The sequence below is a fragment of the Ranitomeya imitator genome, chromosome 1, assembly GCF_032444005.1.
Source record: "Ranitomeya imitator isolate aRanImi1 chromosome 1, aRanImi1.pri, whole genome shotgun sequence".
Classification (NCBI taxonomy): domain Eukaryota; kingdom Metazoa; phylum Chordata; class Amphibia; order Anura; family Dendrobatidae; genus Ranitomeya; species Ranitomeya imitator.
The window spans coordinates 465,853,111-465,874,002 of record NC_091282.1 but is presented as its reverse complement, the minus strand read 5'-3'; the positions used below and the strand labels follow the sequence as shown (position 1 = coordinate 465,874,002).

The 20,892-nt window shown below is 43.9% G+C and overlaps 1 protein-coding gene across 1 annotated transcript in view; it reads left to right on the top strand.

The window, feature by feature from the left end:
- FREM1 (FRAS1 related extracellular matrix 1) overlaps window positions 1-20,892 on the top strand; it is a 375,192-nt gene that overhangs the window by 238,802 nt on the left and 115,498 nt on the right. Inside the window, exons 26-27 of the mRNA XM_069765123.1 lie at window positions 14,901-15,102; window positions 17,820-17,964. Coding sequence (XP_069621224.1) covers window positions 14,901-15,102; window positions 17,820-17,964 — 347 coding nt within the window. The remainder of the gene's footprint in view (window positions 1-14,900; window positions 15,103-17,819; window positions 17,965-20,892) is intronic.

Here is a 20,892-nt window from a genome sequence, read left to right as displayed (position 1 = left end):
GTAGATTTAAAAAAGCTACTAAACGAGAGCCTGAAGATCAAAGCTCAGAAAAGGCAACCCGGGGAACACCTTGGAGCGGTAGACACTGGTAGTAGGCCCCAACCCAAGTACTAGCCCCACTGCAGTTAGATTTAAAAAAAAATACTAAATGAGAGCCTGAAGATCAAAGCTCAGAAAAGGCAACCCGGGGAACACCTTGGAGCAACAGACACTGGTAGTAGGCTTTAAACCCAAAATTTTGGTCAATGGAGTTTATAAAATGTTCCAGGGGTACACAGGCAGCATTGGTGTGGTAAGCGGAGGACAATTTCTATTTGGGACTGCAGACAGACTTAGTAGGCTGTCCCCTGTGGACCATGCATCCACAACATTAACCCAGTGCGCCGTAATGGACATGTAACCTTTCGTGGACATGCCTACTGGTCCATGCATCTGTTGTCATGTGCACCTTTCTACTATTAGATAGCCTGAGAGCATGGACAATGCAGATTTTTACATGATGGTGGAGAGCTGGGATGGCTTTCCTCGCAAAAGAAGTGACGACTGGGTAGCTCTTACCGTGGTACAGCGTAGTCCATCTGGGCTTTATAATTATAAATTAAAGAAAAAAAGTAGGCTGTATGCACTTTGAAATAGGTTCCAGGGGTACACGTGCGGCAGTGGACTGGTCACTGGAGGACTAGTGGAAGGAGGGACCGCAGACAGGCTTCGAAGGCCTAACATAAAAAAAAATTGGGCTGTAGGCACTTTATAATTGGTTCCAGGGGTACACGGGCAGCATTGGTCTGGTCAGTTGAGGAGTAGTAGAAAGAAGGGACCGCAGACAGGCTTCGAAGGCCTAACATAAAAAAAATTGGGCTGTAGGCACTTTATAATTGGTTCCAGGGGTACACGGGCAGCATTGGTCTGGTCAGTGGAGGAGTAGTAGAAAGAAGGGACCGCAGACAGGCTTCGAAGGCCTAACATAAAAAAAATTGGGCTGTAGGCACTTTATAATTGGTTCCAGGGGTACACGGGCAGCAGTGGTCTGGTCAGTGGAGGAGTAGTAGAAAGAAGGGACCGCAGACAGGCTTCGAAGGCCTAACATAATAAAATTGGGCTGTAGGCACTTTTAAATAGGTTCCAGGGGTACACGGGTAGCAGTGGTCTGGTCAGTGGAGGAGTAGTAGAAAGAAGGGACCGCAGACAGGCTTCGAAGGCCTAACATAATAAAATTGGGCTGTAGGCACTTTATAATTGGTTCCAGGGGTACACGGGCAGCATTGGTCTGGTCAGTGGAGGAGTAGTAGAAAGAAGGGACCGCAGACAGGCTTCGAAGGCCTAACATAAAAAAAATTGGGCTGTAGGCACTTTATAATTTGTTCCAGGGGTACACGGGCAGCAGTGGTCAGGTCAGTGGAGAATTAGTGGAAGGAGGGACCGCAGACAGGCTTCGAAGGCCTAACATAATAAAATTGGGCTGTAGGCACTTTTAAATAGGTTCCAGGGGTACACGGGCAGCAGTGTTCAGGTCAGTGGAGGACTAGTGGAAGAAGGGACCGCAGACAGGCTTCGAAGGCCTAACATAATAAAATTGGGCTGTAGGCACTTTAAAATTGGTTCCAGGGGTACACGGGCAGCAGTGGTCAGGTCAGTGGAGGACTAGTGGAAGGAGGGACCGCAGACAGGCTTCGAAGGCCTAACATAATAAAATTGGGCTGTAGGCACTTTTAAATCGGTTCCAGGGGTACACGGGCAGCAGTGGTCAGGTTAGTGGAGGACTAGTGGAAGAAGGGACCGCAGACAGGCTTCGAAGGCCTAACATAATAAAATTGGGCTGTAGGCACATTATAATTGGTTCCAGGGGTACACGGGCAGCATTGGTGTTGTCAGCGGAGGCCGATTGTAATGAGTGTCTGCCAGTTAGTAGTCCCAAACAATAAATACATGTTAATCTCTCGCATGACAACAAAACGAAACCACAAAAGGGTGCAATCATTCGGTACTGGGGTGGGCTCCTCTGCGGAGTTTCAGAGCTAGTAATTTGGCGCAAAGTATTTACTTGGGTAAAGATAGGACACTGCCCCGGACTATGTTAAGTACCATCATACATGTCAATACAATGGTATTGTCAGTGGCTGGAATTTAAGGATGTCAGCGCATAGACTAAACATTGGTGGAACTGTGAGAGATAATTGTGCAAGTGGTTTAGCAATGTTTGAGCTGGGGGTGGGGGAACTCTCTTGTGGCCGGCGGTACAGGCCCAGGGCTCCTCATGTTACAACAGTGTGTCTGACGTTGGGTGCGCACCACCACCGCCAGAGACACTTTATTGTACTATGAGGGACCCAGTGGCAGTGCCGTCGACCAAAAGCGGGCACACCCACCTCTTCAGACAAACAGAACTCTCTCACGGGTGCTGGCGCCAAGTGGCGATACCACGGTCCCGTGTGGGGAGTTTGGCCATTTAGGGAGGTGTAAACATGTCGTATGCTGGACAATCAGGTGCTGCAAATTACGAGATTGGAAAAGTCATTCAGAATAGTCCACAGGCAAGACCTTTTCATAGGAAAGCTAGGTGTCGGCCGGGCAAGGTGGGGCAAAAGATTTCGAAATCCAGTTGTGGTTCATTTTAATGAAGGTTAGATCATCTACATTTTGGGTAGCCAGACGAGTCCTTTTTTCGGTTAATATTGAACCTGCAGCACTGAATACTCTTTCTGATAGGACACTAGCTGCCGGGCAAGCAAGCTCCTGCAATGCATATTCTGCCAATTCTGGCCAGGTGTCTAATTTGGATGCCCAGTAATCAAATGGGAATGACGGTTGAGGGAGAACGTCGATAAGGGATGAAAAATAGTTAGTAACCATACTGGACAAATGTTGTCTCCTGTCACTTTGAATTGATGCTGCAGTACCTGTCCTGTCTGCGGTCATAGCAAAATCACTCCACAACCTGGTCAGAAAACCCCTCTGTCCAACGCCACTTCTGATTTCTGCCCCTCTAACACCTCAGGTCTGCTGGCCCCTGCAGCTCGTGTGAGAACGATCACGGGCGCTGTGTGCTGGGAATGCCTTAAGCAAACGGTCAACAAGAGTTGATTGTTTGGTTACTAATATTAGTTCCAAGTTCTCATGTGGCATTATATTTTGCAATTTGCCTTTATAGCGAGGATCAAGGAGGCAGGCCAACCAGTAATCGTCATCGTTCATCATTTTAGTAATGCGTGTGTCCCTTTTGAGGATACGTAAGGCATAATCCGCCATGTGGGCCAAAGTTCCAGTTGTCAAATCTGCGGTTGTGCTTGGTTGAGGGGCAGTTTCAGGCAAATCTACGTCACTTGTGTCCCTCAAAAAACCAGAACCCGGCCTTGCCACGCCACCAATTTCCAGTGGCCCCGGAAAAGCTTCCTCATTAAAAATATAATCATCCCCATCATCCTCCTCGTCCTCCTCCTCCTCTTCACCCGCTACCTCGTCCTGTACACTGCCCTGGCCAGACAATGGCTGACTGTCATCAAGGCTTTCCTCTTCCTCTGCTGCAGACGCCTGATCCTTTATGTGCATCAAACTTTGCATCAGCAGACGCATTAGGGGGATGCTCATGCTTATTATGGCGTTGTCTGCACTAACCAGCCGTGTGCATTCCTCAAAACACTGAAGGACTTGACACATGTCTTGTATCTTCGACCACTGCACACCTGACAACTCCATGTCTGCCATCCTACTGCCTGCCCGTGTATGTGTATCCTCCCACAAAAACATAACAGCCCGCCTCTGTTCACACAGTCTCTGAAGCATGTGCAGTGTTGAGTTCCACCTTGTTGCAACGTCTATGATTAGGCGATGCTGGGGAAGGTTCAAAGACCGCTGATAGGTCTGCATACGGCTGGAGTGTACGGGCGAACGGCGGATATGTGAGCAAAGTCCACGCATTTTGAGGAGCAGGTAGGATAACCCAGGATAACTTTTCAGGAAGCACTGCACCACCAGGTTTAAGGTGTGAGCCAGGCAAGGAATGTGTTTCAGTTGGGAAAGGGAGATGGCAGCCATGAAATTCCTTCCGTTATCACTCACTACCTTGCCTGCCTCAAGATCTACAGTGCCCAGCCACGACTGCGTTTCTTTCTGCAAGAACTCGGACAGAACTTCCGCGGTGTGTCTGTTGTCGCCCAAACACTTCATAGCCAATACAGCTTGCTGACGCTTGCCAGTAGCTGCCCCATAATGGGAGACCTGGTGTGCAACAGTGGCAGCTGCGGATGGAGTGGTTGTGCGACTGCGGTCTGTGGACGAGCTCTCGCTTCTGCAGGAGGACGAGGAGGAGGAGGAGGGGGTGCGAACGGCTACAGCCAACTGTTTCCTAGATCGTGGGCTAGGCAGAACTGTCCCAAATTTGCTGTCCCCTGTGGACCCTGCATCCACAACATTCACCCAGTGTGCCGTGATGGACACGTAACGTCCCTGGCCATGCCTACTGGTCCATGCATCTGTTGTCAGGTGCACCTTTGTGCTCACAGATTGCCTGAGTGCATGGACGATGCACTCTTTAACATGCTGGTGGAGGGCTGGGATGGCTTTTCTGGAAAAGAAGTGTCGACTGGGTAGCTCGTAGCGTGGTACAGCTTAGTCCATCAGGGCTTTGAAAGCTTCGCTTTCAACTAACCGGTAGGGCATCATCTCTAACGAGATTAGTCTAGCTATGTGGGCGTTCAAACCCTGTGTACGCGGATGCGAGGCTAAGTACTTCCTTTTTCTAACCATAGTCTCATGTAGGGTGAGCTGGACTGGAGAGCTGGAGATCGTGGAACTAGCGGGGGTGCCGGTGGACATGGCAGACTGAGAGACGGTGGGAGATGGTATTGTTGCCGCCGGTGCCCTAGATGCAGTGTTTCCTACTACGAAACTGGTGATTCCCTGACCCTGACTGCTTTGGCCTGGCAAAGAAACCTGCACAGATACTGCAGGTGGTGCGGAAAATGGTGGCCCTACACTGCCGGAAGGGATGTTGCGTTGCTGACTAGCTTCATTGGCCGAGGGTGCTACAACCTTAAGGGACGTTTGGTAGTTAGTCCAGGCTTGCAAATGCATGGTGGTTAAATGTCTATGCATGCAACTTGTATTGAGACTTTTCAGATTCTGACCTCTGCTTAAGGTAGTTGAACATTTTTGACAGATGACTTTGCGCTGATCAATTGGATGTTGTTTAAAAAAATGCCAGACTGCACTCTTTCTAGCATCGGATACCTTTTCAGGCATTGCAGACAGAGCTTTAACCGGATGGCCACGCTGTCCTCCAACAGGTTTTGACTTTGCCACGCGTTTTGGGCCAGATACGGGCCCGGCAGATGGAACCTGTTGCGATGTTGATGCCTGCTGCGTCCCCTCCTCCTCCGCTTCAGAACTACTGCCGCCTGCACCCTGTTCCCCCAATGGCTGCCAATCGGGGTCAACAACTGGGTCATCTATAACCTCCTCTTCTAGCTCGTGCGCAACTCCGTCTGTGTCACCGTGTAAGTCGGTGGTAGAGCGTTCGTGACGGGGCAACATAGTCTCATCAGGGTCTGATTCTGGATCAGTACCCTGCGAGGGCAATGTTGTGGTCTGAGTCAAAGGGCCAGCATAGGAGTCTGGCTGTGGCTGTGCATCAGTGCACTCCATGTCAGATTCAACTTGTAATGGGCATGGCCTGTTAACTGCTTCACTTTCTAAGCCAGGGACGGTATGTGTAAAGAGCTCCATGGAGTAACCCGTTGTGTCGCCTGCTGCATCCTTCTCTGTTGTTGTTTTTGCTGAAGAGGACAAGGAAGCGACTTGTCCCTGACCGTGAACATCCACTAACGACGCGCTGCTTTTACATTTACCAGTTTCAAAAGAGGAGGCAAAAGAGCTAGAGGCTGAGTCAGCAAGGTAAGCCAAAACTTGCTCTTGCTGCTCCGGCTTTAAAAGCGGTTTTCCTACTCCCAGAAAAGGGAGCGTTCGAGGCCTTGTGTAGCCAGACGACGAACCTGGCTCCACAGCTCCAGACTTAGGTGCAATATTTTTTTTCCCACGACCACCTGATGCTCCACCACTACCACTACCCTCATTACCAGCTGACAATGAACGCCCCCGGCCACGACCTCTTCCACCAGACTTCCTCATTGTTTTCAAAACGTAACCAAACTAACGGTATTTGTTGCTGTCAAACAACTTACACGGTGAGCTATAACTTCAGTATGATTTAGATACCCCTTTACAGGTGGGTGAGACCGCAAGGAAAAGCAGGCACAATGTTACACACTCTGTTTTTGGTGGCACCAAATGAGAGAGATGCCACACACGCAGGACTGTCACTCAAGCACAAATGTCAATATTAATCTCCCACTGTTTGTTTTTATTTTTTCAGGGAGAATTTAGAAACCCCCCCCCAAAAAATGATTTTTTCAGGAAGAATTTAGAAAACAAATAAAAAATTAAAAAAAATAGGCTTTCTATGGCCCACTTTCTCAGAGAGAGAGAGATGGCACACCCAGGAGTCAGGACTGGCACACAAGCAGAAAGGCCAATATTAATCTCCCACTGTTTTTTTTTATTTTTTCAGGGAGAATTTAGAAACCCCCCCAAAAAAAATGATTTTTTAAGGAAGAATTTAGAAAACAAATAAAAAAAAAAAGTGATTTTTTCAGAGAGAATCTAGAAACCAAATTAAAAAAAAAAAAAAAAAAAAAAGGCTTTCTATGGCCCACTATCTGAGAGAGAGAGATGGCACACCCAGGAGTCAGGACTGGCACACAAGCAGAAAGGCCAATATTAATCTCCCACTGTTTTTTTTTATTTTTTCAGGGAGAATTTAGAAACCCCCCCCAAAAAAATGATTTTTTAAGGAAGAATTTAGAAAACAAATTAAAAAAAGTGATTTTTTCAGAGAGAATTTAGAAACCAAATTAAAAAAAAAATAGGCTTTCTATGGTCCACTATCTGAGAGAGAGATGGCACACCCAGGAGTCAGGACTGGCACACAAGCAGAAAGGCCAATATTAATCTCCCACTGTTTTTTTTTTTTTTCAGGGAGAATTTAGAAACCCCCCCAAAAAATTGATTTTTTTTCAGGAAGGATTTAGAAAACAAATAAAAAAAAGTGATTTTTTCAGAGAGAATTTAGAAACCAAATAAAAAAAAAAAAATAGGCTTTCTATGGCCCACTTTCTGAGAGAGAGAGATGGCACACCCAGGAGTCAGGACTGGCATACAAGCAGAAAGGCCAATATTAATCTCCCACTGTTTTTTTTTATTTTTTCAGGGAGAATTTAGAAACCCCCCCAAAAAAATGATATTTTTAAGGAAGAATTTAGAAAACAAATTAAAAAAAGTGATTTTTTCAGAGAGAATTTAGAAACCAAATAAAAAACAAAAAACAAATAGACTTTCTATGGCCCACTATCTGAGAGAGAGATGGCACACTCAGGACTGGCACACAAGCCCAAAGGCCAATATTAATCTCCCACTGTTTTTTTTTTTCAGGGAGAATTTATAAAACCAATAAAAAAAAATAAATAGGCTTTATGGCCCACTATATGAGAGAGATGGCACGCTCAGGACTGGCACACAAGCCCAAAGGCCAATATTAATCTCCCACTGTTTTTTTTTTTTTCAGGGAGAATTTATAAAACCAATAAAAAAAAATATAAATAGGCTTTCTATGGCCCACTATTTGACAGAGAGATAGCACGCTCAGGACTGGCACACAAGCCCAAAGGCCAATATTATCTCCCACTGTTTTTTTTTTTCAGGGAGAATTTATAAAACCAATAAAAAATAAATAAATAGGCTTTCTATGGCCCACTATATGAGAGAGAGATGGCACGCTCAGGACTGGCACACAAGCCCAAAGGCCAATATTAATCTCCCACTGTTTTTTTTTCAGGGAGAATTTATAAAACCAATAAAAAATAAATTAAATAGGCTTTCTATGGCCCACTATTTGACAGAGAGATGGCACGCTCAGGACTGGCACACAAGCCCAAAGGCCAATATTAATCTCCCACTGTTTTTTTTTTTCAGGGAGAATTTATAAAACCAATGAAAAAATAATAAATAGGCTTTCTATGGGCCACTATTTGAGAGAGAGATGGCACGCTCAGGACTGGCACACAAGCCCAAAGGCCAATATTAATCTCCCACTGTTTTTTTTTTTTTCAGGGAGAATTTAGAAACCCCACAAAAAACAAAACAAAAAAAGAAAACAGGGACTGTCCTACAATTACTATCTCCCTGCAGTAATCTCAGCCAGGTATGGCAGGCAGCAATAAGGAGTGGACTGCTGCACAAATTAAATCAAAAGTGTGGACAAACAAACAAGATAGCTGTGCAGAAAGGAAGGAACAACAGGATTTGTGCTTTGAAAAAAGCAGTTGGTTTGCACAGCGGCGTACACACAGCAATGCAGCTATCAGGGAGCCTTCTAGGGCAGCCCAATGAGCTACAGCGCTGAGGAAAAAAAAATGTAGCTTCCACTGTCCCTGCAAACAAAGGTGGTGTTGGACAGTGGAAATCGCTACAGCACAAGCGGTTTGGTGGTTAATGGACCCTGCCTAACACTATCCCTGCTTCTGAAGAAGCGGCAGCAACCTCTCCCTAGGCTCAGATCAGCAGCAGTAAGATGGCGGTCGGCGGGAACGCCCCTTTATAGCCCCTGTGACGCCGCAGACAGCAAGCCAATCACTGCAATGCTCTTCTCTAAGATGGTGGGGACCAGGACCTATGTCATCACGCTGCTCACACTCTGCGTCCACCTTCATTGGCTGAGAAATGGCGCTTTTCGCGTCATTGAAACGCGACTTTGGCGCGAAAGTCGCGTACCGCATGGCCGACCCCACGCAGGGGTCGGGTCAGGTTTCATGAAACCCGACTTTGCCAAAAGTCGGCGACTTATGAAAATGAACGATCCGTTTCGCTCAACCCTACTGGTAGCAAAAAAAAAAAAAAGCTGCAGATTTTTTTGCTGCTTTCCTTGCTATGATTTTTGCTGTCTTTCAGGATCTCAAAATTCAGCTTTGCTTCCACGTTAGGCCATCATTGCAAGACCTATGTGAAACAAACATTTTTGTAAAAAAGGGCAATTTTATCAAATTATTTAATGGAAAAAGTTCTTTATGTCTGAAAATATAGTGACTCTTCTGAACACAATAGTTCATATGAATTCTTGAAAAAATGTAAAAACGGAGGGGGGGGATTGAATTGGTGAGGCATAGTTTATTAGCAGTGCATTGAGTAGGTCAGTCATTGTTTCCTTTAACAGATTGGTCAGCGCCATTGAGTTGGTGAACCACTATTGTGGTTTGTCCTGATGAAGAAGTTTTAACACGTTTACAAATAAACCGCATTACTTGGATCCCTGTCGGCACATCATTCTACAACGGCAGTGCAGGTTAAGTCATCTATTTCCACTATCTTTCTTGAATTTTCCTTAAGGCCGGTTTCACACGTCAGTGGCTCCGGTACGTGAGATGACAGTTTCCTCACGTCCCGGAGCCACTGACACACGTAGACACAGTTAAATCAATGCATCTGTGCAGATGTCATTGATTTTTTGCGGACCGTGTCTCCGTGTGCCAAACACGGAGACATGTCAGTGTTCGTGGGAGCGCACGGATTACATGGACCCATTAAAGTCAATGGGTCCGTGTAAAACACGTACCGCACACGGACGTTGTCCGTGTGCAGTCCGTGTGCCGTGCAGGAGACAGCGCTACTATAAGCACTGTCCCCCCCACTGGTGCTGAAGCCGCGATTCATATCTTCCCTGCAGCAGCGTTTGCTGTAGAGAAGATATGAATAATCGTGTTTAAAATGAAGATCCATGACCCCACCCCCCTCCCACCCCCTGTGCGCCCCCCCGCTGTTATTAAAATACTCACTAAAACTAAAAATCATGAATATGCGGCTGCACCTCCCATAGGGGTGGAGCCGCATATTCATTACTGTAAATGAGCGGCCCCACGTGACCTCTCATACAGTAGAAGGTGCGGCCAGGACAGGAAGCAGCGCCAGCCAGCGAGGGAGCCGGGTGAGTATTTTAATAACAGCGGGGGACACACAGGGAGTGGGAGGGGGGTGGGCACATGGAGCTTTATTTTAAACACGATTATTCATATCTTCTCTACAGCAAACGCTGCTGCAGGGAAGATATGAATCGCGGCTTCAGCACCAGATGCAGGGGACAGCACTAAACTTTAGCGCTGTCTGCTGCACGGTGCGTGTGGTACCCAGTGGGCACACGGACGGCACACGTGTGCCACACTGATGTGCCACAGAAATGCACCAACACACGGACACGGATAATTCTGGTACTGATTTTTCCGGTACCGGAATTATCTGGACGTGTGAGACTGCCCTCAGGGTCTCCAGTAGCCTTAAGTTTCTCCAGTGGTTGTGTGAACACAACCCGACCAGGTGAGCACAATTGTGCATTCTTATTTACACTTTTTTACCCAGATAAGACCCTATTGCTCTTTTGATCATTCCTCAGTTTTTACAAATAAGGGAAAAGTCAGCAGCTCAGCACACATTGCATTTTTCTGCTACATTTTTATGCAAATTAAAAGCTGTTTTTACAGTACCAGAAAAAGCTGAGATTTCAGAAATCTCATGCACACCCTTGTCTTTATTTCCTGAGTGAATTGGAAAACTGCTGCATGTTTGAAAACTGCAGCATGTCACTTCTTTCAGCATTTTTGCAGGAAGCATGATATATACATGTATGTGGATGTGCGCATGCAGCAGTACACCGGTCTATTATATGGATGGGCACACGGCGTTGTACACCCGTGGATGTGGATGCATACACGGAGCTGCACACCCGCCCGTTATGTGGATGGGTATACGGAGCTGCACACCCGCCCGTTATGTGGATGGGCACACAGAGCTGCACACCAGTCCATTATGTGGATGGGCACACAGCGTTGTACACCCGTCCATTATGTGGATGGGTACATGGAGCTGCACACCTGTCTATTATGTGGATGGGCACACGCAGCTGTACACCTGTCTATTATGCAGATGAGCACATGGCGTTGTACACCCGTCCATTATGTGGATGGGTACATGGAGCTTCACACCCGTCCGTTATGTGGATGGGCACACCAAGCTGCACACCCGTCCATTACGTGGATGGGCACACGAAGCTGCACACCCGTCCTTTATGTGGATGGGCACAAGAAGCTGCACACCCGTCCGTTATGTGGATGGGCACAAGAAGCTGCACACCCGTCCATTATGTAGATGGGCAAATGGCGCTGCACACCTGTCCGTTATGTGAATGGGCACACTGAGCTGCTCACTGTCCTTTATGGGGATGGGCTCATCGAGAGCACACTAAGTTAGTCATTTCAGCAATTTGGTGGGTCGAATCGTTTCTGCAGCCGTGTGAACTTTAGTTCGACTGACAAAAATACTGTATGTACAGTAGTACAGTATTGAACAGCGTCCATACATTCAGTATTTGGTCAGTATTTGTAAGCCAAAACCAGGAGTGGGTGATAAATACAGAAGTGGTGCATATGTTTCTATTATACTTTTCCTCTGATTGTTGCACTTCAGATTTTGGCTTACAAATACTGATGTAAAATACTGACTGCATGAACATCGCCTTGATGCACACTATACTTGAATGCAAGGTGCTCTTCTATTTACTATTTTTCCAAAACAAAAGTGAATGAATAGCTATAAGGTCTTTGACAAAAAAAATAATAATTGGCAACAAAATTCTTGACAATTTTACCCTCCTGGGTCTTTACTCTGCTACTCTCTGCACCTACTCTCACATGAACTGGGAAAACCGTTGTTCGTAGCCAATGACCACAAACTGGACTAATACACAATAAGATAGTAAAGCTGCAGCCGCAATCTTATCAGGTGGACTGAACACAATACACATGCTCAGGTTCCAGAATATCAGGACTGATATGCAGTTTTCAAGGCTCCTCTTTCGAAATGCTAGGCGTCCGTTTATCATCGTGCCCTGGAGTGATATCCATTTTAATTCACAACAATAATTATCCCTTCCCCCTAGACAAAACGAGCATATGTTGATAAATATTTTTTCAGAATTTATTTATTACATGTTTTAATTCTTTTATTTTTTCCTTTAAAATGATATAAACTCACCAAAAGGATAAGGGGTCGTTCACATGGAGGTTTTTTACGTGGATTTCCACTTCTACAAACTGCTTTTAGAACACACACATAATTTACGTTGTTTTGATGCGTTTTATGATTTTTTTTTCACATGATTATTTAATTATAATATAGGGAATAGTATTATAGTGTGTTTTTTGGCACCTACCCACTGCAAAAAAACTTGCCAAAGCATGCATTAAAAACTATCAGAAAAACTGCAGCAAAACCACATTTTGCCATAATTTACACATGGAAAACATGGCATGACATTAAAAAACATGCGGAAAATACAAGAGATGGGAACTATAGGTACACTTTGTTAGGGTTAGTGGATTGCGCTAAATAAAAAAAAAATAAAAAGCAATCGCAACCTGGGGTCCACCGTGCAGAGATGGAAAATTGCTGCTAGAGTACAATGACGGAACACACAGCAAATGATTACTTGAACCCACAGAAACGAAAGAGCTGCTCTGCAACTGAGCTGTGTCACTCGCACACAGAAATGAAAGATGCTCTGCAACAGACCTGTGTCTTTCACACACAAATGAAAGCGATACTCTGCAACAGAGCTGTGTCACTCACATGCAGAAACTAAAGAGATGCTCTGCAACTGAGCTGTGTCACTTGCACACAAAAACGGAACAGATGCTCTCAGCATAATATCCTGACTAGGGTTGGAACTCTACTGTGCTAACCGCACACATGTAGGAACCAGATGCTAAGCCAAGCGGCTAATTACCTCCACTGACACTAGCTGCCTGCCTACGTGTACAGTCCCAAAGCTAGACAGACATTCAACACTTGTAGGTAGAGTCTCCTCTCACATAGCTGAACATAAATGATACTATAACCCCAACAGTCATTTATACCCAAAGCTCCACCCCAAACACTCACGCTGACATCGCCCAATCCGGGGCTGCCACATCACCAGAACAGGCGAAGTCCGAGCACCAATGAGAAGGTGCCACATCACGGACATGCTCAGTAAAGTGATTTTTGGACTTAGACTCCAGTAAGCAATGTGGAATGTGCAATACACTGGTTATCATAGACTTGACTGGAGAGCCAGCAGTAATCAAATATGTGGCATGAGCCTGAGCAAGATGCTGGGACCGACGTCCATGCTGAGTAGCAGTCCGAGACCGAATGGGAGACCACAGCACCCAACATGGCCCAGGTCGATCCCGTGCAGGGGGAAAATCCTGATGCCTAACACACTTTTTCTTTCAAATAATTGGGAAGCTTCTTGTTAGTAGATTTGATTTTTTTTATGTGGATTTTGGACCTTTTTCTTTCAAATAATTGGGAAGCTTCTTGTTAGTAGATTTGATTTGTTTTTAGGTGGATTTTTTGGGGGGGATTTTGGAACAAAATCTGTGTCAAAATGTGAGAAAAAAAACACTGTGTGAGCATACGCTCAGGATAACAGTCTTATAACAGAAGCTTGTGTGCTGTGTCAGATCCAAGTAAAAGAAGGCTTCAGCTCTCAATAATTCTTGACTTGCTTTATTATGTCATTAAAAGTATAGAAAGAGCAGCAACATTTTGATACCCTGTTGCGAATTTCTGCTATGGGTCAAAATATTGCTGTTTCTGTATTTGTGATAGCATTAATAAAGTAAGTCCACCATTACTGAATGCTGAAGACACCTTCTTGTACTTGGATTTTGGTGAGCACTACCATGAGTACTGTGTCATGCCAATGGCAAAGCATCCTGAGACCATTCATGAGTAGGGTTGCCTTTCATCCAAGTATTTGGGCTCGCTCTCAATTTTGCATAAGAACACTGCCATGAATAAAAAACATCCTCCAAGAACAACTTTTCCCAACAATCCAGGATTAATTTGGTGATGAATAATGCTTTTTCTAGCATGATAGAGACCATGTCACATGTCACAAGGCAAGTGTGATAATTATGTTGCTTGGTGAACAAAGCATTAAAAGTTTGGGTCCATGACCAGGAAATTCCCCAGATCTGAATTCCATTAAGAACATGTAGTAAATAGTGATGAGCGAATTCTCAATTCTCGAGATTTCTCGAGCACGCTCGGTGGTCCTCCGAGTATTTTTTAGTGCTCGGAGATTTAGTTTTCCTTGCCGCAGCTGAATGATTTACATCTGTTAGCCAGCTTGATTACATGTGGGGATTCCCTAGCAATCAGGCAACCCCCACATGTACTTATGCTGGCTAACAGATGTAAATCATTCAGCTGCGGCCATAAAAACTAAATCTCCGAGCACTAAAAAATACTCGGAGGACCCCCGAGCATGCTCGAGAAATCTCGAGTAACGAATATATTCGCTCATCACTAGTAGTAAATCTTTAAATATCGGGTGGACAAATATAAAATATAGAAATTGTTATAAACTCCGAGCACTGATCAGGCAAGAATGAGATGCTATTAGTCAGGATACGGCTCAAAAGCTGATATTCTACATGCCAGGGTCAAATGCAGAAATCGTGGCTAATAAGGGAGAACACTATAAATATGGAACCTTTGTATAAATGGGACATATTTGTCAATAAAATTATAAAAACATATAAAATGCTAATAATTATACTTCAGGAACCATAGAAACTTCCGACTAAAAGATGTAAAATTACAGAAGCAGCAAATTGTATGAAAACCAAAATTTGTATTAGTTTCAAAACTTTTGACCACGGCTGTACATCATGTCAATGTCCATTAGTGCATGAAAAATAAATTGTACTCTAAAAAGCTTCATGTAACATTATCTATTATTTATCTTTTTGACACAGATAGATTTTCCAGATGATTCCAGCCCTAGAATTGTCCGCCTTCACTGTGCAACAAAAGTTCAGCTTCTCGATGATGGCCGTTATGGAATCTATATAACTTCTAGGGAAATAAAGGCTATCGATCCAGGAACAGACGAGGAAAACATTATCTTTAAAATACTGAGTGCTCCTCAAAATGGATACCTCGAAAATGTTATATCAGGTAGGGTGAAAATGAAAATGATTTACAGTACAGCACAATGATGTTCACCATTACCCAGTACCCATGTCATTTCCTAAGCGATGATAAAGATCTGCTTATATTTTTGCTTCTGCTCCATTTATACTAGATGATATGATGATATACTTACTGTATAATATTTTACATGCATATGAGTTTTCAATTAAATATACAGATGTAGCAAAGATAAAAGCACCACTCCAGCATTTTTTTAAAAATTTTACTGCTGGAGTGGTACCACTAATGTAAGTTCCACGCCACTACTAGTACTCACCAGCTGCTGTCTTCTTCTGCTATCGGCACCGGTCTTCTGCAGTTTGTTTTTCCAATAATCTTTATTGGTTTTATAACTTTTTGAAGGGAAAGGGTAAAGGATAAGGGAAAACAGGGTAGAGGGGGAAAAAAAGACCCCCATATAATATGGGGAAAAGGGAAAAAGGGAAAGAAGAAGACAGGTATACATACAGACATTTCCGTAGGTTCACAATACTACTGTTGCTTCCTGGAATAGAAACTTAAATTGTACATGTATGCAATTGCTTGAGACGCCAAATTAAATATTGCTCCAGAAAATAAAAGTCAGTAAGCTTAAACAGTACATGTATACATTTGCAAAGAACACCAAGATAAATGTTGCTCAGTGTCAGCATCTGAAAATAAAAATCAGAATATATTATGTAAAGTATGAGGACCTGCCAAGTCCGGGATGACCCTAAGACTGGTTGGAGGGTAATGTCCGGGTTCTTTTTAGTAAGATAACAAGTGGAATGAAAGTCTCTTCAAGTAGGATGTATATAGGCTGTAGATAGAGAGGAGGTATCAGATGAAACTGCACAAGATGTCAATCCTGTTTTTTTTTTCAGAAAGTTAATTCCTTCCTCTGGAGACGAGAGAGTGAACAGTTTTGAAGCATATTTCACTTGTAGATTAGAAGTCTTTGTCCATTGGTAGGGTATTCCGGCTTGTAAGAGTTTCCGAGTGGTTTGAAAGAATGATTTTCGTTTTAGCAGGGTATCTTTAGACAAGTCCTTGAAAAAAGAAAGGTTGTTGTACTGAGATGGAAGGTGTTTTGAGTCTCTTCACAGCATAAGGAGATCGTTCTTTACCCCTATAGGGTAGAGGGACACAATGACATTTCGAGCAATGTTTGTAGGGAGAGTGGCCTTTTTCAGAATCCAAAGGCCACTCTTCTGCAGTTTGTCACCTGCTAGGTTAATCCAGTGTTTGCTCAGCGAGCTGGAGGTCACTAATCAATGCAAGTCTTTGAGAACTAGAATGGGGTCAAAACGAAGCTCTCATAGATTTACACTGAGCGCTTGTGACCGTTATGTTTGACTTTCGGTCAGTCTTTCGATGCAATTATAGATTGGGCTCAAAGCAGCGTTGGGAACAGCTGAAACAGCGGTTGGTAAGTATATTACTAGGGTCAAGAATTTTAGATTAGTAGCACCAATTCAGCGCTGAAATAAAAAACAAGCAACGCTGGAGTGGTGCTTTACTTTGACAAGTAATGCATCATCTTGGCAACTTGTCACAAGGTTGCTTCACTTCAGAAGATTAAAGCACAACTCCAGAATTTTGTTTTTTTGTGTCAGTGTTGGAGTGGAGCCACTAATGTAAATTCCCTGACCATTGTATTAGGGTAGGGTCACATTGCGTGAGAGCAGTCCTTTTAGCGCATAGCGCTACAGACTGCACTAACGCAATGTCCCAAAAGGGATCGCGTTAGCCGATCCCGCTAGGGCAGATCCCCGATCTGCACTAGCGAGGAACGGACCGCGAATGCTGCAAGCAGCGTTCGCGGTCCGTCACTCAAATGACGGCACATTGCTAGCACACACCCAATGTGGGCGTGCGCTAGCGATGCGTTCGCCATTACAATCAATGGCAGCGTTAACGGACTACGTTACACCGCGTTATGCCGCGGTGTAACGTAGTCCGTTAAACGTATCGCCATAACGCAGTGTGACCCTAGCCTTATACTTGCCAGCCACAGTCTTCGGCTCTTCTCTGCACCACACCGGCCCTTATCCGCCATCTTGTGATTACAATGTCTGAGTGACCAGAAGTCAGAGGTAACGGTCACAAGCTCAATGTAAGTCTATAAGAGCCTCGTTCTGGAGACCAATGAGAGCAGCACTGAGAACACAAGAAGATGGCAGCTGGTAAGTATAATAGTAGGTGCAGGGAACATACATTAGTGACACCACTGCAGCGCTGAAATAACAACAAATGCTGGAGTGGTTGTTTAATTTAACATTGCACAAGCCATTGCCTGATGTCAAGTTACACTTTTTTAGCGACATGATCTACTAGTGTTGCTTCAAGGTAGACTTTGCTTTATCTGTAATTAATTTTTAAATGCCTCATATTGCCTTAAAAAATAAAAAATATCCTCTCTCACCAACCACTGCGGAGAGTGATTGTTCGAGTTGAAATTTTCATCCATGTTTGGTGATCAAAAAACAGGACCACCAAGTCCTGGTAAGCATCAGATCAGGAGCTAAAGGGATCATACAGTAGAGGTAGAGTGTTATTACTTTTTTTTAGGCATCTTAAAGCATCTAAGCAATAATTTATATTTCCTACAAAGCCTCTTTTTAAATAATTTCATGTTGGTGGTTAAGCATTCCGTGCAAAATTAAGGTTTTCTGCTTAACAAAAAAGATTAATACAATCTTTAATATTTGTCTTCCCAGGCAAATTTATTTCAGACCACTTCACACAGAAGGATTTGAACATGAAGTCCTTACTGTATATCATAAATCCATCAGTTAATGTCTATGAAGATTCAGTAGAGTTTGTAGTAACAGATCTATCTGGAAACAGAGCTGAACCTCAACGGTAAGGGGATAAAAAACATTTCCATAAATATAGATGTGGTAAAGTCTACATACACAAACCTCATATAGTATGTAAGGGTTTAATTCAGCATCCTCGATGGCCTAAGGCAGTTAAGCTTAGCTTCTTAGGTAGACCAGGGTTGTTGAGGAGTTAATGCGAGTTTTCATGGTGGTTCAGGATAGTGGCTCAATGGCCTATATCCGTATATTGGTTAATACCCAATATCTTTCTTGAAATCCTAGGTTCCATTCATGTGGACAGCAAGATGGCCTTCAAGTTTAGTGTTTGATAAGTGTCTGTTAGGTCTATCCGCCATTATCCTCTAGATTTTAAGACATTTGGCATTCAAGGGTATAAATAGAGTATATATTTACTATGAGTGCAGTGTATGACAAAGTGACATTTTTGTACTAATCATCAGACCTTTTTTTAGAGTAAGGAATATTATAGTACTTTGTGTTATTGCATATGCTCACAGAATGCATATGTTCAGCTATATTGTCGTTATCATCAAAGCCAAAGCAGATGTATTCAAGTATAATATTTTTACACAGTTTTTCTTTGACTCCATCAGAAGCGAAGTAAAGACTTCCGTTAAAATGTTCTCATTTATTTCATTCCAAAAATAATAATAAAAAATTGTAATCTATCAAAACGGATGCCAAATGTTGCAGGGTATATATACTAGATTCCTTGATAGAGCGTTGATCCAGGGAACTAGTCTGATTGCCGTATGTGGAGTCCGGAAATAATTTTTTTCCCCAAAGTGGAGCTTACTATTTGCTCCATGGTTTTTTTTGCTTTCCTCTGGATCAACAGGTTAGGGCATGTTAGGTTAGGCTATGGGTTGAACTAGATGGACTTAAAGTCTTCCTTCAACCTTAATAACTATGTATGTTACTAAATGTATGCAATGGTGTGCCCTTTTTGATAGCTCAATCCAAAAGAGCATTATGGGTGCAGACAAGGTTAGTTATCGGCATGTTAGGTTAGGCTATGGGTTGAACTAGATGGACTTAAAGTCTTCCTTCAACCTTAATAACTATGTATGTTACTAAATGTATGCAATGGTGTGCCCTTTTTGATAGCTCAATCCAAAAGAGCATTATGGGTGCAGACAAGGTTAGTTATCGGCAAAAGAGGAAAAAAATGGCACCAGTATTCAACCTTCGTTAGAACAGTAATACTTCATAGAACACTTTTTCTCACCGAATCCTTGGGATCTCGTGTGCTCACCAGTGAAAAGGTTTGTACAGATATGTCTGAGAAATGGAAGAAAGGTAGCCCTCACCTACCATTAAAAAAGATCCTTTATTGTATAACGTTTAAAACATGCGGGAGAATGATTTGGACACCTGGTGGACAGCGGCCGTTTCGCGCCTCCTGCTCTTTAAGGGGACCCATTGAAGCACAGGAGGCCCGAAGCGGTGGTTTTCCACCAGATGTACACATAATTCTCCCGCATCCATCTTTTAAACGTTATACAATAAAGGATCTTTTTTAAGAGACGGTGAGTGCCACCTTTCTTCCATTTCTCTGACATATCTGCAGACAAGATAACGTTTACACAATGTTTGTAAATGTTTGACTCTTTATATTTGAATGAAACATGTAGGTCCAAATTATCTGATTTTATCCAATATTATATAGTGTACAATGTAAGGCTAGGCAGTCCTAAAATGAGCCAAATTTATCACAGTGGCTCATGCTAGATGAGAAATTTGGTGCTTCCTTAAAGGGAAACTGTCAAGTGAAAAAATGCTATTAAACTGGAACATATGGAGCTAATCTGTAGCTTAATAGTGTTCTGATCCTGCCTTGTGCCTTTACTTAGAGTCCCGCTGCGGGGAGGAAATGAACGTCATTCCTCCTGATAGCATTCGGGTTTTAGACACAGGAGGCAGCACCGGGGCAGACTCAGTCATCGCTCTTTGTATAGAGAGCGGCAGCTGTAAACATGCCCCCAGCAGTGACTGACAGCAGCTCAGCATTAGAGTCGGCTGTCAGTCAGTGCCGGGGATGAGGTTACAGCCGCTGTTCTGTATACACAGAGTGGTGAATGAACTCACCCCAGCGCCACCACTATGAATGAAAACTGAACGGTATCGGCAGGAACAAAGTGAATTTCCTCCTGGCAGTGGGGCTCTAAATGTGGGCTATTACGGCCCCTGAAGAAGACAACGTCAAACCGTTGGGGGCCTAACACCAGGTAATATGTCTCATTTATGCTAAGAATCTGCTTTCTCCTTGGGACTCCTCTCCTTATTGTGTCTGTAATGTCTATACCTACTGAGATGTATCGCCACTGGGCTACTTAATATCTATCAGAATTATTTTTACTATGAAGTCAGATTCTAGCACCATACTCTACAGCAGGGGTCCCCAACTCCAGTCCTCAAGGCCCACCAACAGGTCATGTTTTCAGGATTTCCTTTGCATTGCACAGGTGATGCAATTATTACCTGGGCAAGACTAAGGAAATCCTGAAAACATGACATGTTGGTGGGCCTTGAGGACTGGAGTTGGGGACCCCTGCTCTATTATTATTATTATTTATTTATATAGCACCATGGATTCCATGGTGCTGTACATGAGAAGGGGTTACATATAAGTTACCAATATCACATGCAGTAAACAAACTAACAATGACGGACTGATACAGAGGGGCGAGGACCCTGCCCTTGTGGGCTTAAATTCTACAGGATTATGGGGAAGGAGACAGTAGGTTGAGGGTTGCAGGAGCTCCGGTGTTGGTGAGGCGGTAGCTCCGGTGTTGGTGAGGCGGTAGCTCCGGTGTTGGTGAGGCGGTAGCTTCGATAGTGATGAGGCAGCAGCGGTGTCAGTGCAGGCTGTAGGCTTTCCTGAAGAGATGAGTTTTCAGTTTCCGTCTGAAGGATCCGACTGTGGTTGATAGTCGGATGTGTTGGG